Below are 14819 nucleotides of genomic sequence, written 5' to 3' on the forward strand. Positions count from 1 at the left end.
TATTGAAATATAAACTAATAATATCAGTAGTCAGCTGGTTACTAGAATAGGGAATAACTCAATGTACCTAGAATACAATATACCAAAAGGTTTTTTGTTCACAAAAACCTACCAAGCTTCACCCGCAATAATGAAATCCACAGTTACAATACAAGGCACTCAGCCTCCCTATCAGTGGCTGTTCATAGAACCGCCATCTTTGAAAAATCTCCGCAATATATGGGCCCAAAAATATATAATAGATTACCTCAGGATATTAGAGACATGGCGGACTTACGAAGATTCAGAGGAATGTTAAAGAGGCTGTTGCTTGAAAGGCCATACTATTCTGTGGATGAGTTTCTGCAGGAGTGATATATTATTGTTCCTTGTCTTTGATTCTTCCCAGGTCCTTGTACATAGGTACTCTTGACTAACTGCGTTTTTATATATACTTTATATATATTAATATTTCATGTGACTATTGTATAATTACAGTATTTTATCCATGTATTATGATATGTGTTGAGAACCTCCTTTAGGTTGCTCTTTTTGACTTATCCTCAGTCTGATTCGGATGTTTGGATGCAATAAAAAAATAAATGAAATAAATAAAAAAACCAAGAATTTATTCTAGGTTCCTTGGAATTCCTTAAATATTAGCTTGTATAATTCGTCCTTGAATAACATTCACGGCTATAAGCTCAGTCCAAACTCAACAAATAATGATTGACAATCATGTTCGTCGAGAAAGTCAATAGATAATCTTTTCATGTCATTTAATTTGACATTCAATAATACTCCTGCTGCACATAAATTACGCAGTTTTGTCCTACTTATAAATGGGAGAATGAGCATTTTCAAATTGTTTTATTTTATTGCATTACAAAGTTCCACTTCTTTCAAAAATCGACTCCAGTCTATTTCATTCAATGAGAATTTTTGTTGAATCGATGACAGTCACATATTGATTTAGAGACAACAAATTCTGTGGAAATAGAATGAAGAATGATGAATTTGGGTTACTATCGGTTGTGCACCACGATCAACAATACAAAGCTAATGTAAAAATTTGTTAATTTTCCATTAATATTTTTCAAATTAAAGTAGCAACAAAGCCTACATAGCTTGTTTGTTGTGCCCAAGGAACTTTGGACGAGTCTGTCATCTGTAAGATTGATTGCGTTTGGCAGAAGAGTGGATAGACTGAAGAGCAGTATAAGAAGACAAGGGATTGATGAAGTGAGGGAGAGCGGGAAGATTGCGGTTACGGATCATTGAGAGTAGATAATCTGAAGGTTAATAGAAGTTTGAAATTGTTGGAAGGGAGGGAGACTTTGACTGAAAAGTGAGCTACCCTGATCCACTTTCAAATTACTTTGCCTACCGGACTGTCAGTCATTCTGACAGTGCACTGACAAAAAGGCCCAAAACTCTCCACTTCCCCGAGGGGGGGGGGGAATGCAGCTGCCTAGTAGACCGTGTTATTTCATGAAAATTGCCCAACTTTTTCCACGGTTGCAAAATTCTAGCCACCCTGAAATGTGATGAGTATTGGTGGCATGCTTTATTCATTGAGGCTTCACCCGTCAGGAATCGAGGGGAAATGAGAGTGTAATGAAGGGTTCAAGTTGGTGTGGAAGAAAAACGCTTGAAAGGGTAAGATAGTAAGGAAGTAGGGTAGTAAGGAGGAAACGATACTAGTGTATACTGAAAATGGGGAGAGAGAGTCTGAAGAAAGATACATAAAAGAAGTTTTTGGAACGGAAAGAGAGAAAAGGATGATAGAAAAATATGCACGAAGAGATAATCTGAATCGGTAGGGAGAAAATAAAAGTATAAAGAGCAGAGGAATAGACTGAGGAATTGAAATATAATGAGAGAAGAGAAATGTAAGGGAAAAGCTCTTAATAAGAAGCTACAGAACTTGTTGAAACGAATGCATTGATTTGTAAAACAAATTAATAAGTTTAACCTAGAGGACAAGGTCAAAGCATTCGAGAGAGATGAGAAAATTCTTTGACTGCATTAAATATGGTTCATTGGAGTTGAGGAAGATGGTGCTATTGGGTGTAAACTGATTTCTCGAAAATTATTTGGATATGGGCGTCGCAATCTGATCATGTGTTTTCCAAGGAGTTGTTGATGGGTCTCAAACACCATTCTATCAATCTTCAATTTGAATATAGAATTGAATGTGTGATAGCCGATTATCCCAAGTAAAGGTAATATGAATATGAGAATAATAATACATTTTAATTACTGAGCTAATGGATTCTGTACCCCATCTTTTAGCTGAAGTTTCATAAAATGAGTAATAAATATGTGTTCATGAACAATGGATTCTAATCATTAAAATTATTGGAAGAGAATTATTTATTATTTAATTTGCATCGGTTCATGGAAGATGAAGTGAAGTCTCATCTATGATAAATTTGCTGATATTTTTCTGGTAAAGTAGCTTAAAATTAGCTGTCAGTAGAGACCGGAACCGGAGGCAGTACGCAAAGTGCTCTAACAGTGTTTAATATGAAATATTCAGATCGTCAACTAATTAAAGAGCCTTCGGGCTTGAGATAGAATCTCAGAATGGATGTCTCTTGCCAACTTTTGAAAACAAAAAAGCCCTGAAGTTGGGCGCGTGAAGTCCTTAGAAATTAACTTGCAAGTTTGGCAGCGCTGTTGATCGGATAAGAGTTTGCATCAACTTTCAAATATTTGGCGCTCATTCGAATTCCTGATAGTAAAAGTTCACTCTACTCTCAGTAAACTTTTCGAATAAGGAACCTCTTCAGGTTCAGGCCAGCCGGCTCATTGAACATTGTGCTCATCTTTTGCTACAAATCGACAAAACTTTACAAATAAATAAAATTATCACTATTGCCTCTTCTGCTATTCGACCGTATCTTATGATTCTTAAACTTTCATGGAGTTGAGGGTCAAGACATTTTTTTACATTGAAAGGAATGGGAAATACTCCTATTAAATTCTCACAGAAGAATTTTTCCTTTATGGAGTCATTTTCCATCAAAGGGAAGACTATCTCGTCCATTATTAAATACTTTCAGGGCCCGACAACACAGAAGCGATCTAAGATATAGATATAGAAACCTATATGATCGCAGATCGTTCATTGTGTAGCTATAGGTACTTAAATTGTTCATCTCTGTAAATTGGCGTATCTCTGATGAAAAGCTAATTTTTACATCAATAAAGTGATATGGTTGGACAATGTTTGGTTTGAATATTCTCATGGAATATAATTTTCCATTTTTATAGAATTCTCATGAAATTGTAATTCCCACTCGTAATTGAATAAACTCTGTATTCATTTCCGTATTGAAATGCGGAAAATATATGTTCGAAAATAATTCACGCCTATGTCAAAGAGAAAGAATGGAAGTTTAATTGATTCGATTGAGGTTGACTCCAAAATTTAGTACCTATCGTAAAATTATCAACAATGAGAAGATTGAGAATTTTTTCATTGACTCCAAATAAGACTGGAATTATCTTAGAAATTTACTATACTATTATAATACAGAATTTCATGTGTTTTTTTAACATTATAGTGAAACACCCCTGAAATCTCATACTTTTAAATTTAACAAGACAGAAACCACTCTTTTTCCACTTACAATGCTTGAATATTAGAAAGTTTATTCAGTAGGTTCTTTATTAAAAAAAAATACATCCCAAAAAACAAATACGATATTGTTCCCTAATTTCTAATTCATGTGTTCCCTATAGGCTACCCTGTGTGGGCACACTTGAATATATAATTATTATAAAATATTGATAAATAAATGTGAATGTTATATAATAATAGGTATCGTATTTGTTCTTACTTCTACTTTATGTATTTTTCTACTGCGGAAAAAATAAATTAGGCAATACTTTGAAACCAGCAAACGACCCTTATCAGTGAATAGCTTTAATACATGAGTTTCATAGTGTCTAGCAAGTGAATGTTAAGCTTATTTTGTAAATTCATGTTACAGTGGAAAGAATACGAGCTGAGCGAGATTTTCCACCACGACGAAGACGACAAGCGATATGATCTGATGCGACTCGACCAGAAGAACACGATTGGACAAAACAACCTGGACAACGACATACAAATCCAAATGGAAGCCGAGAGACGCGAACAGGAGATGCGGCTGCAACAACAACACCGCACACTCACAAAGTATCTGACAACATCAATTTTGACAACAAATATTAAAACCTCTTAATAATAGGAACCTCTTAAACTTTCCTCGATATATCAGATATCTTTCTTAAATCAATCTTTACTCACAAAAAAAGTACCGTTCTCCAGAATAGGTTCGACTACTGAAGCTAAGTTACAGCTTCCTAGGCAATAAAGTCAGAAGGGAGGATACAAAATGCTTGGACTACTAAAGCAAGCAACAAAAAAACTAAAAAACTAGCAACATATTTATTTTAGCACAAAATTTCAAGGTGTTGCAAATTATGAGACACTACAGATAAAAATAAGATTCTCTGAACGAGGAAATAGAATTTTAGATTTTTCATTAACCTTCTATGATATGTTGAAGTATTTTCGTTGCTTCAAATAAATATTTATCGATTTATTCAAATCAACTACTCATCAAAATGGTGCAGATAAATTGAATAGATTACTCAATTTTAAGTGAATTTTTGTCGTTCAAGGAAAATCGCAGGACATCTTCCTTAAAATGACCATTATGTTTGGAAATAATTAATTTATAGATTCATTTGAATCAAGAAACTAAAGCAGTAAGCAGGTTTGAGAAATGTTTTGGAATTTTAACAACGGTACGGTACGCGCAAAAATATGGGAACATGGCATTAGAGCGTCATGTATTAATACTTCATCAATAAATTATATCTTCAAAATTAAAATAAAAATTATCTCATTTGAACATGAAATTTTATAGCTTCTTTGAATTTTTTTGAAACAATTAGGACAAATAAATAAAGTTGCAAGCAGTTTGATTTCTTAATTAATTATTCTCGAAAACCATCATACTGTATTTTTGAATTTTCCAAATCCATCAAAAAACTTCCATTCTCGAAAACCATCATACTGTATTTTTGAATTTTCCAAATCCATCAAAAAACTTCCATTTATAATCACAAAACATAGATTGTTGTAAAACTTTTCTAACGAAGCGATTCATACTAGAAGCGTTTTAGTCTAAAATGAAAATAGTAAGAAAACTTCGCTTTCTGCACTGAGAGAGAGCATGGAATTTTATTACTATAACTGGGATTAATACCTAAATACTGAAGCTAATCGTAAAGTTTGTTCGGAAATGGATTGCATACAGTTCTGTAATAAAATAGCTCGAGAATCCTATTCCAAAATGCAGTTGATTGATATTGGATGTTGAAGTTTATTTGGAATTGGTGAACAATAACAAATAAAAATAATCTTGTAGAATGTGAACTTTTGATGCACCAGTCATGCTCACGATAAAACAGAATAATTCTATTTACTGCTGTGAGATTGTTATTGGATTCAATGAGTTAAACTGTTCAAAAATGGAAAACATGGATGTAAATAATCTGAAAGCACAGTACATGGATTATGTTCATGACCATGCTTATGGGGAAATATAGGTCACAAGTAGCCATAAACAGTATACTAAACTAGAATGCATCATTGGTACGGTATCCCCTCTTAAATTTGATGACTGTAAATAATATGCATGCCACCTATCTATTTATTCGAAAGTGTTGGCTTTTACAGCCAGCCAATATCCAAGATATTCATAACTCAGGAACCATAAAAGTCGTTTCCAGAAGTACCGTATATAAAATAGAACGGAATTCATTTAGTATTCCATCAAGGCAGTTTATAACACTTGATGGATGCAAACGCTAAGGGTGTGTAGGTCTATCTCTCCCTCAGGAATCAATTCTTCTGCATGTGATACCACAATAAATTGAGCCGTCCAAAGAGTGTTAAAATCGAATTTTGTCATCATATTTTGCTCCTGGTTTCTGGTGGAATACAAAAAAAACTCTTCGAATGACATAAAATATGTTATTAACGAAAGTTTGGATTGAAGTTTAGTTTGATTCGATAAACATTTTTTGATGATAGTTTTCCTATCAATACACAAGGATAGAACACTGGCATTATTACATTGGAAAATTGGCACATTTATATTCTTATGATTCAAAGTCACAACTAAACTAAAAAATATCTTAGTTCACAGATTTCCTTCTACTTTGTAAATGTCATTATAAATTATTTTTTTGACCTGATAATCCGTTGTCTGGAATTGGAACTACCTATAAACTTAGATAACTCTAGCATAGATCAAGAAATAAAAAATTGAGACTCAAGGAATCAATAGAATTACAGTAAATCTATCAACATTCTAATTTGAAAAATGGCTGAATAAAATGTTTGGCAGGTAAACGGAACCGTTCGTTATAAGCAATGCCAATAGACAACCAAAAGTGAACCAAGACAAAACAATTTGAATACAATTTAACAGGTAAGATGCATTGATTAAGAGTCTGAGTTTTAATTTCGAGATTTCTTGTTCGGCTCAAGTGTTATCTACACTTTCAACTCTAGACAATATAGGTGAACTGGCCTTCTAAACAAAATACAAGTATTTTCTAGAAGTGATATTTTGAATTATAACGAATTAATTCAACGAGGAATTGAATTTGAAATGAATGATAAGTGATGAAAATAATTTATTTCTGATGGATGGAAATTACTGAGATATTGCATTTATTCAAATGCTAATTAATTGAACATCTAGCTGTTTACCCTGTTGTCAATATTTGCAGTAGCAGAAGTCTTCGGGTGATTTACAACATTCAATTTTAATTTTCTTTTAATAATAATCATTTTTTATGTTTTTCAGTTCGACTGCAAGCACATTGGTTGCAGCTCGGCCTTCAATGGCGGTTCCTGCGATGGTGGCCAGAGGTGACAAGGACGCCATTCTCAACTCAATTGTGGAAACCTACCACAATCAGGAACCGCAAAAGCTCAAAACAAAAATCAAGAAGCCGCTAAGAAAATTCAGTTAGTATTTATTCATTTATTCATCAATAACATCACAAAATTATAAAATGATTGGGAGTGAAATAGTTAGTATAGGGCTTAATACAGTAGTATTGGTATAGAGAAATTTTAACAAAAATATGCTATATTTCCTCTATTGCATTGATTGCTATTTCTCTAAATCAGGCACTATAGAGTCTCTCTCCATCAAAATATTTCAACTTCAATCAATTTATTTATTTATTCATTCAACTTCCAACGGTACAACACCAATTTTACATAAAAATAATATAGAAAAACAGATACTGTACCAGCAAAAAATTCACCAAAATACAATCATAAAATGACGTATCCACAAAAATGTTAAACATATCTGATGTAATCGCCCAATCGCGATCAAGGACTGGCTTCTAGGACACTTATTACATATAAAATTAGGACTATTCATAATCTATAAAATTGACAATTTTATAGGTTGAGTTCGAACTCATCATCATCGAAATGTTTCATCAGCAAATAATGAAAGAAACACAGGCAATTGTCCAAAGCATCCTTCGTCTTTATTTTTTCCTTCATAATCAATAGTCCAAATATGTTGGTTATAGTCCATAAATTCAAATTCACACCAAACATGGAACAAAGAAGAAGTGCATCATTATTATTCCATGACGATATGGTGTCATTCATTTTAAAATTGCGAACTCAACTTTAAATTAAATTGATTGATTTAAGTATTCATAGCCTAACGAAAATATTCACAAACACAAAGAAATTTTAGGCTACATACCGTTGAATAGATACGTTGTTGATACGAGCATACGAGTATATGATAGACAAGGATAGCAACATCAATGACGATCAAATACTGCTATTATAACGTGGGTCTTCTATGTATAAGGCTAATTTAGCTAGAAAGTGATGATAATTTAGAATAGCCTAAAAAAAATCAAACTTTTAATCACAGATTTTTTATTGTATTCATTAACTATTAGGTAAACGCAAGGGTCATTTTAAAGTACAAATTGATTGAATTTAACGCAATATGATATCTATATGGTATGATAATGTGATTGTACAATAGAAAAACGATTTGATTGGGCTTTTATCTTACGTAAACTTTGAATAGATTTGTTCTAATTATTAAAATTGATATATTCGATAACAAAATAAAAATAGGCTTATAACTATTTTTGGTAAATTAAAAGTTGGAACATGAAAATGCCGGCCAGGATAGCCGAGTCGACTCAAGGCGTTGCACCTTCAGTTAGCTAGTGCTACCTGGTCGCCGGTTCAAATCCCGCCGAGTCCCATCGAATATGCATGGACATGATCATCTCACAAATCACCCTCACACTTCCCGATACCCACGCACAAACAAAAAAGCTCATGTGGGCATCATCCGCAAAAAAATCTATATGCATAATTTCAACTCAATCAGTTCAGTAGTTCAGACGTGATGATGCGTCATTCGTGTATTTCCTTAAGCCGGCTCCAGATATATATATATATATATATATATATATATATATATATATATATATATATATATATATATATATATAGTGTCATTCGGCAAGCAGGTAATGTTCGGCGTTTGGCGAACTATTCGTCTTGCTATTGCCTATTAACGAGCACACATCTACACACATAGTAAGTTTTAGTTTCTTTTCAAGTTTAACTAGTAGTTCTGTGAACAGTAGACCTCACGCAGTATTCACATCCTCAAGTACCTGATTGAAATTATTGACCGAGCGAAGTGAGGTCTAAGATTCAAGTCGACGGTTTGGCATTTCTCTTAATGTTTAAATGTTTATATGTTGCGCATTTACGGCGAAACGCGGTAATAGATTCTCATGAAATTTGACAGATATGCTCCTTTTTTAATTGCGCGTCGACGTATATACAAGGTTTTTTGGAAATTTTGCATTTCAAGGATAATATAAAAGGAAAAAGGAGCCTCCTTCATACGCCAATATTAGAGTAAAAATCAGACTATAGAATTATTTATCATAAATCAGCTGACAAGTGATTACACAGATGTGTGGAGAAGCCAGTCTATTGCTGTATTTCCATAAGGTCTATAATTTCAATCAGGTACTTGAGTATGTGAATACTGCCTGAGGTCTACTGTTCACAGAACTACTAGTTAGAAATTTTTGATCGAGCGAAGTGAGGTCTAAGATTCTAGTCGACGGTTTGGTATTTCTCTTAATGTTTAAATGTTTGGATGTTTAAATGTATATACGTCGACGCGCAATTAAAAAAGGAGCATACCTGTCAAATTTCATGAGAATCTATTACCGCGTTTCGCCGTAAATGCACAACATATAAACATTAAACATTCAAACATTAAGAGAAATGCCAAACCGTCGACTTGAATCTTAGACCTCACTTCGCTCGGTCAATTATTAATAAAGTATTTTTCAGTTATCAGTGATGATTCAGTGAAGTATTCTTATTTAATTTGGTTTTCAGCAACTTTTCTGAATTCTAAATTCCGAGTTTATAGATATTTTAAACTCAAAATTGGACAAGAAACATTAAGTGTAAACATAACCTATTTTTGGACAATTTCTATCTAAATTTTGGAAAGGAACAGTTTTGGGCTTTAAGCCTGTTTTAAGCCTCTGGAGCCGGCTTTACATGTATAATATTCCAGTCACTATATACATTGGTGCATTCAATTTATAATGTAGTTCTGATTTTTTAATATATTATTATTTGGTTACATAAGAGAAGTCCAAAACCATTCCTACCAAGATACAGAGTGGCCCAAAAACCTCGTATTTTCGGCTCAATTTCCAGTTTTCAGCTATTTCTGCCGAATATTGTAATCATGACAGAAACATTTGCTCTCACCTTTTTTTACATAATAAAATTCTGAATAAAATGAGATCATTCGGAACTGTCTATCTTCAATGAGTACTGAGTTATGATTTTTCAAAAATGAGTGAAATTTGAAGCAAAAATCAATTTTGTTAAGTTAAGTTTTTGATCATCAATATCTTTCGATTTTTACCATTTAGATGCACAATTCAAAATCCCTCTGAGCGTATTTTTGTGCTCTATAATGTAAGATCAGGTAAAGCGCTCTATCTCATATAGATTTCCAGGTACACCTGACAACAATGCTCCTTGTATTGTGAAAAACATCTAATTTCCAGCTTCAACCATCATCACCAACTACATTGTCCTCACATTGATATTTCGCACAATGATATGAGTTTATGAGATCATGTTCTATGAGAATCACCCGTTAGATGCACTTCATTTCAGTATTTCCTAGTGGAGAAGCGCGCTTAAGGACACCTCAAGGATTAACATTTCAAACACTTATAACTTTTGACACAATGCTCGGATTTAATCATACTACACTTCATTCTATTCGGCTCGTCAAGGCGGTTCAATATCATGCATCATAAGTCAAATTCGGTCAAAAAATCGAAAATTTATTGTTGAGTGTACTTACGCCTTTATTCCAGTACACAAAAAATGGCCAATTTCTATATTCAACGTTGCATGTCTTGTGAAATACTTCTGATAAAATTTCCAAATCTAGTGAGGATGTGAAAATTTTCCCCCTCTACCCACTCCAATAAATAATACTTTCGATTCCAATACAATATAGAAAGTAATAGAAGATTATAAAAATGGCAATTTCAGTTTTTAAATTTTTTTCGTGATTTTACTATTGATCAAGAGTTTCTAAAACGAGTCTGATACATCATAGAAACTCACGATTGATTACAAATTGTAGATAAACCCATCCTCTACGAGCTCAGTTGCCTAAAATCCATCTTGAATCACTTTTACCTATCATAGGACTGCCAAAACCGTTAATACTATAAAAATATCTATAATTTCTGGATTTTTTTCAACAATCAAATTTCACTTTACGAACTGTTGTATACTGTTCTTTTCATGAACAGTTTACAACAGATGAAAGAGAAAATTCTATTGAACATTTCAAGATCAAGTAATGATTTTTATGATAAGGGGTTACCGAGATACATAGCTTTGAATATAGAAATTGACTTTTTTGTGTATTGGTATATGGGCTTAAGTACACTCAACAATAAATTTTCTATTTTTCGATCGAATTTGACTTATGATGCATGATTTTGGACCGCATAGACGAGCAGAGAAGAATGAAGTGTAGTACGATTAAATCTGAGCATTGTGTCAAAAGTTATAAGTGTTTGAAATATTGATCCTTGAGGTATCCTTAAGTGCGCCTCTCCACTAGGAAATACTGGAAAAAATGAAGTGTTTCTAACGGGTGATTCTCATGTAACATAATCTCATGAACATATATCATTGTGCGAAATATCAATGTGACGACAATTTAGTTGGTGATGATGGTTGAAGCTGAAAATTAGATGTTTTTCACAATACAAGGAGCATTGTTGTCAGGTGTACCTGGAAATCTATATATGAGATAGAGCGCTCTACCTGATCTCAGATTGTAGAGCACAAAAATACGCTCAGAGGGATTTTGAATTATACATCTTAACAATCGGAAGATATCGTTAATTAAATACTCAAATTCATCAAAATTGTTTTTTTTTTCTTCAAATTTCACTCATTTTTGTAAAATCATAATTCAGTACTCATTGGAGATAGACATTTCCAAATGATCTCATTTTATTCAGAATTTTATAATCTAAGAAAAAGGTGAGAGCAAATGTTTCTGTCCGATCACAATATTCGGCAGAAATAGCTGAAAACTGAAAATTGAGCCGAAAATACGAGGTTTTTGGGTCACCCTGTATCTAGCACAAGGAAATTTTGCATGAAGAAATTGGTTTTTGGGTCACCCTGTATCTAGCACAAGGAAATTTTGCATGAAGAAATTGGTTTTGGACTTCTCCTATGTACCCAAATAATATATTAAAAAATCAGAACTACAATATAAATTGCAAGCACATCCCCTTTTTTATGTCTATATTGACTGGACTATAAGCCTTATGCTCTTCTTTATAATAATAATAATAGCCTATTAATTCAATGATACACAATGCATTGAAGTTAATTAACAAATATAATGTTTTTGGTTTGTATTTGTTTAGAAGGCGGCGGCCGCGACTGCAAGGTGAGTGAATGGGGAGCGTGGGGCGCGTGTAGCGCGTCGTGTGGCGTGGGCGAGATGACGCGACAGCGAACGGTCGAGCGACACGCGCGCCGTAGCGGCAAACCGTGTCCGCCCCTCATGCAGACCAAGTGGTGTGGTGCCGGCCAAGATTGCCCCACCGACTCCTACTTCACCTGGTAATCAGCGCAGTGCAGTGCAGTCGCAGCTCATTCCAATCAAACCGACAGTATTTGCTCCACGGTCAGCAGTTGTCATCTCTACCCGATAGATTTGTTTTTTTTTCAAGTCTGACCCACTAGCCAAACCAATACAATGCAAACAACCCCATAAAATGAATGTACTGACCCTTTTGAACGGAGTAACGAATTAAAATAATCTGGATTCGGGAGTGCCTCAACACTGCGATATTTCAATTTGTCTAGTGTATGAACAATATCGTACCAAAATGGTTCTTTTCAATTAAGTTTTAGAGGGAATGTTAGGATTTGCTTTTAAATGGCAATATGTAAATATTTATTGAACAGAAAATTGAACTTGATATTCTTGAAAGTGAAATGTAACCTATATCTTTTGGAAATGTTACTGTTTACAACATTTGGGAGAAGAGCAGTTTTCGGCTGAGACTGTTGGTTTCTCCTACTCATTGGTAAATGCTCTGTAATTGTATTGATAAATGAAATTATTTGAAATGTGTTGATAATTTTGGATAATTAGCACAAAAAACGAAAATTTGAAATACTCGCACATTTGAAGTATCGCACTTACGAATGACACTCGATTCCCGCACATCAGTATCAGTGAAAGTGATGGGCAAGTTGAAATATAATTACCACGATTTCTAATTGGACTATTCCCACTCAGCACGTGCGAGCGAGTATGAATATTGTCCGATTAGAACCTATGAGAATAATATTTTTATTTTACCGGTCACTTTCACTGACCGATGAATTAGTGGCAATCTAGCTTAAAGGATAGACACTTAGCAAAGTGACTACCGACCTTTATACGTGACTATACGTACTCATTTTAGTTTTCTTCAAATTGTCATGACCTTGGCCATAACATAATAAAGACTCTCAAGCGCTTCAAAATGCATATTGTGATGTCAATGAAGTCTTATTAATCTCATAAATCTCAACAATAATTTTTATCAATTTAAATCAATATTTCCGTATGTTATTCGTTTATCTTTTGAACTGATGTAATATTTTTTTCTTAATCTTGTCTGTAAATACTTGATTAAAATAATGGTGAGAATAGGAATGGGAATCTTGGAATGGGAGGGTTCAGTCAATTAGTATATAATATTCAAGCTGCTCTAATACATACTGCGTTGAGCAGAGCTACCATTTTTTCTTGAATAGTATATTGTTATTGGGTTTTATTAATAAAAACTTGCAGAATTATGAAAATGAAGGCACTTGAATGAATTGGTTCATCCTACGGAATTGCATTTTTAATTTTAAGCAATAACTCACTACTATTCTATTCATTTTAGTTAAATAATCGTTCAAATAGTCATCCGAGTAAAACTTTTTTATAATGAGAGAAGTGGAATATAGGCTATACCGTACGTCTGTACAGTGAAAGTACAATTATATTTTTCCTTCACATGTATCACAATTTATAAGAAATATTCATGTGATGTGTGAGTTAATCACAAATTTTATTGATGAGATTTATCAACTAGTAACCAGAAAATGAGGCGTGAATAGAAAATTTTTACACATCATTAATCATTTGTTGATTAATTCATTACCATTATTTTTGTAAATGGAAGTCTAGTGAGTATTTTTGCGCATTGACAAAAATCTCTACAGGCTCATGTGAATAAAAATGAATGCAAGAAAATTTGTGATTGTATCAAAACTGCCTGTTGTATATGAAACTATATGTACTGTATGAATGTATTTTGAAAAAAAATTGTGAAAGTGAATAGTGCAAAAATCCATGTCATGTAAAAAGTTGAACCATTATTCCAGCCATCCATCAAACATTAGTATAGTTTCGATTGACATAATTTCTAAGTTTTTGAAAGCTCATAATATAGTTAGAATTTTATAATAATAATAATACTTACTATTATTATTATTATTATTACTACCGTATCATCATCGGCAGATCAATAGTTCATTATTGTGGAATCATTAGCTTATGTGAGCCAGCATATTTTTATGCATGGGAAAAATGTTTTTGGATGAAAGTTGCATTCATCGATAAATTGAGAAACTCTTTTTGATGTATTAAACTAGCAGGATTCAAATGAAAACTATGGGATGAACCTGTTGTAGTTTAAAAGTTTTTTAAATTGGAATTGTAAATTTTCTAATAAAACTTAGTATTAACAAAATAATAAACGTGTATTATCAATTTAGTGTGAAGTAATAAATGTATTTTTAATTATTGAGTTCGATTATTTTTTACCATCATAAAAACCGACTTGGAAAAAATCGATGAGAGGGTGAATAATACTTTATAATAATCTTGTAGTGGCTGGTTATTCCTCTATGATCTATCGTCCAGAGTCTCTCAGTAGAAACCCTGTTGGTCTGCTTATTATTTTAAATTGTTAAAATTTATAAATTGAGAATCAGTTCTGAAGGTACGAATATAAACAAAGACTAGAAGAATGATTTATATGATATTCTATCCTGCCAGAAAGTAAGAAATTGGAATTTTTATGAACCATTGATCATTTCTAAAAGTAGGGATTTTTCACTAGCAATG

General features: G+C 33.0%; 1 protein-coding gene across 1 annotated transcript in view; it reads left to right on the forward strand.

The window, feature by feature from the left end:
- LOC111063925 (spondin-2) overlaps positions 1–14492 on the forward strand; it is a 453563-nt gene extending 439071 nt beyond the window's left edge. Inside the window, exons 5-7 of the mRNA XM_039427435.1 lie at positions 3981–4168; positions 6858–7021; positions 12070–14492. Of these exons, the coding sequence (XP_039283369.1) occupies positions 3981–4168; positions 6858–7021; positions 12070–12272 (555 nt within the window). The 3' untranslated portion in view covers positions 12273–14492. The remainder of the gene's footprint in view (positions 1–3980; positions 4169–6857; positions 7022–12069) is intronic.
- The last annotated feature ends 327 nt before the right edge of the window (positions 14493–14819 follow it).

This window comes from Nilaparvata lugens, chromosome 4, assembly GCF_014356525.2.
Source record: "Nilaparvata lugens isolate BPH chromosome 4, ASM1435652v1, whole genome shotgun sequence".
In the NCBI taxonomy this organism is placed as follows: domain Eukaryota; kingdom Metazoa; phylum Arthropoda; class Insecta; order Hemiptera; family Delphacidae; genus Nilaparvata; species Nilaparvata lugens.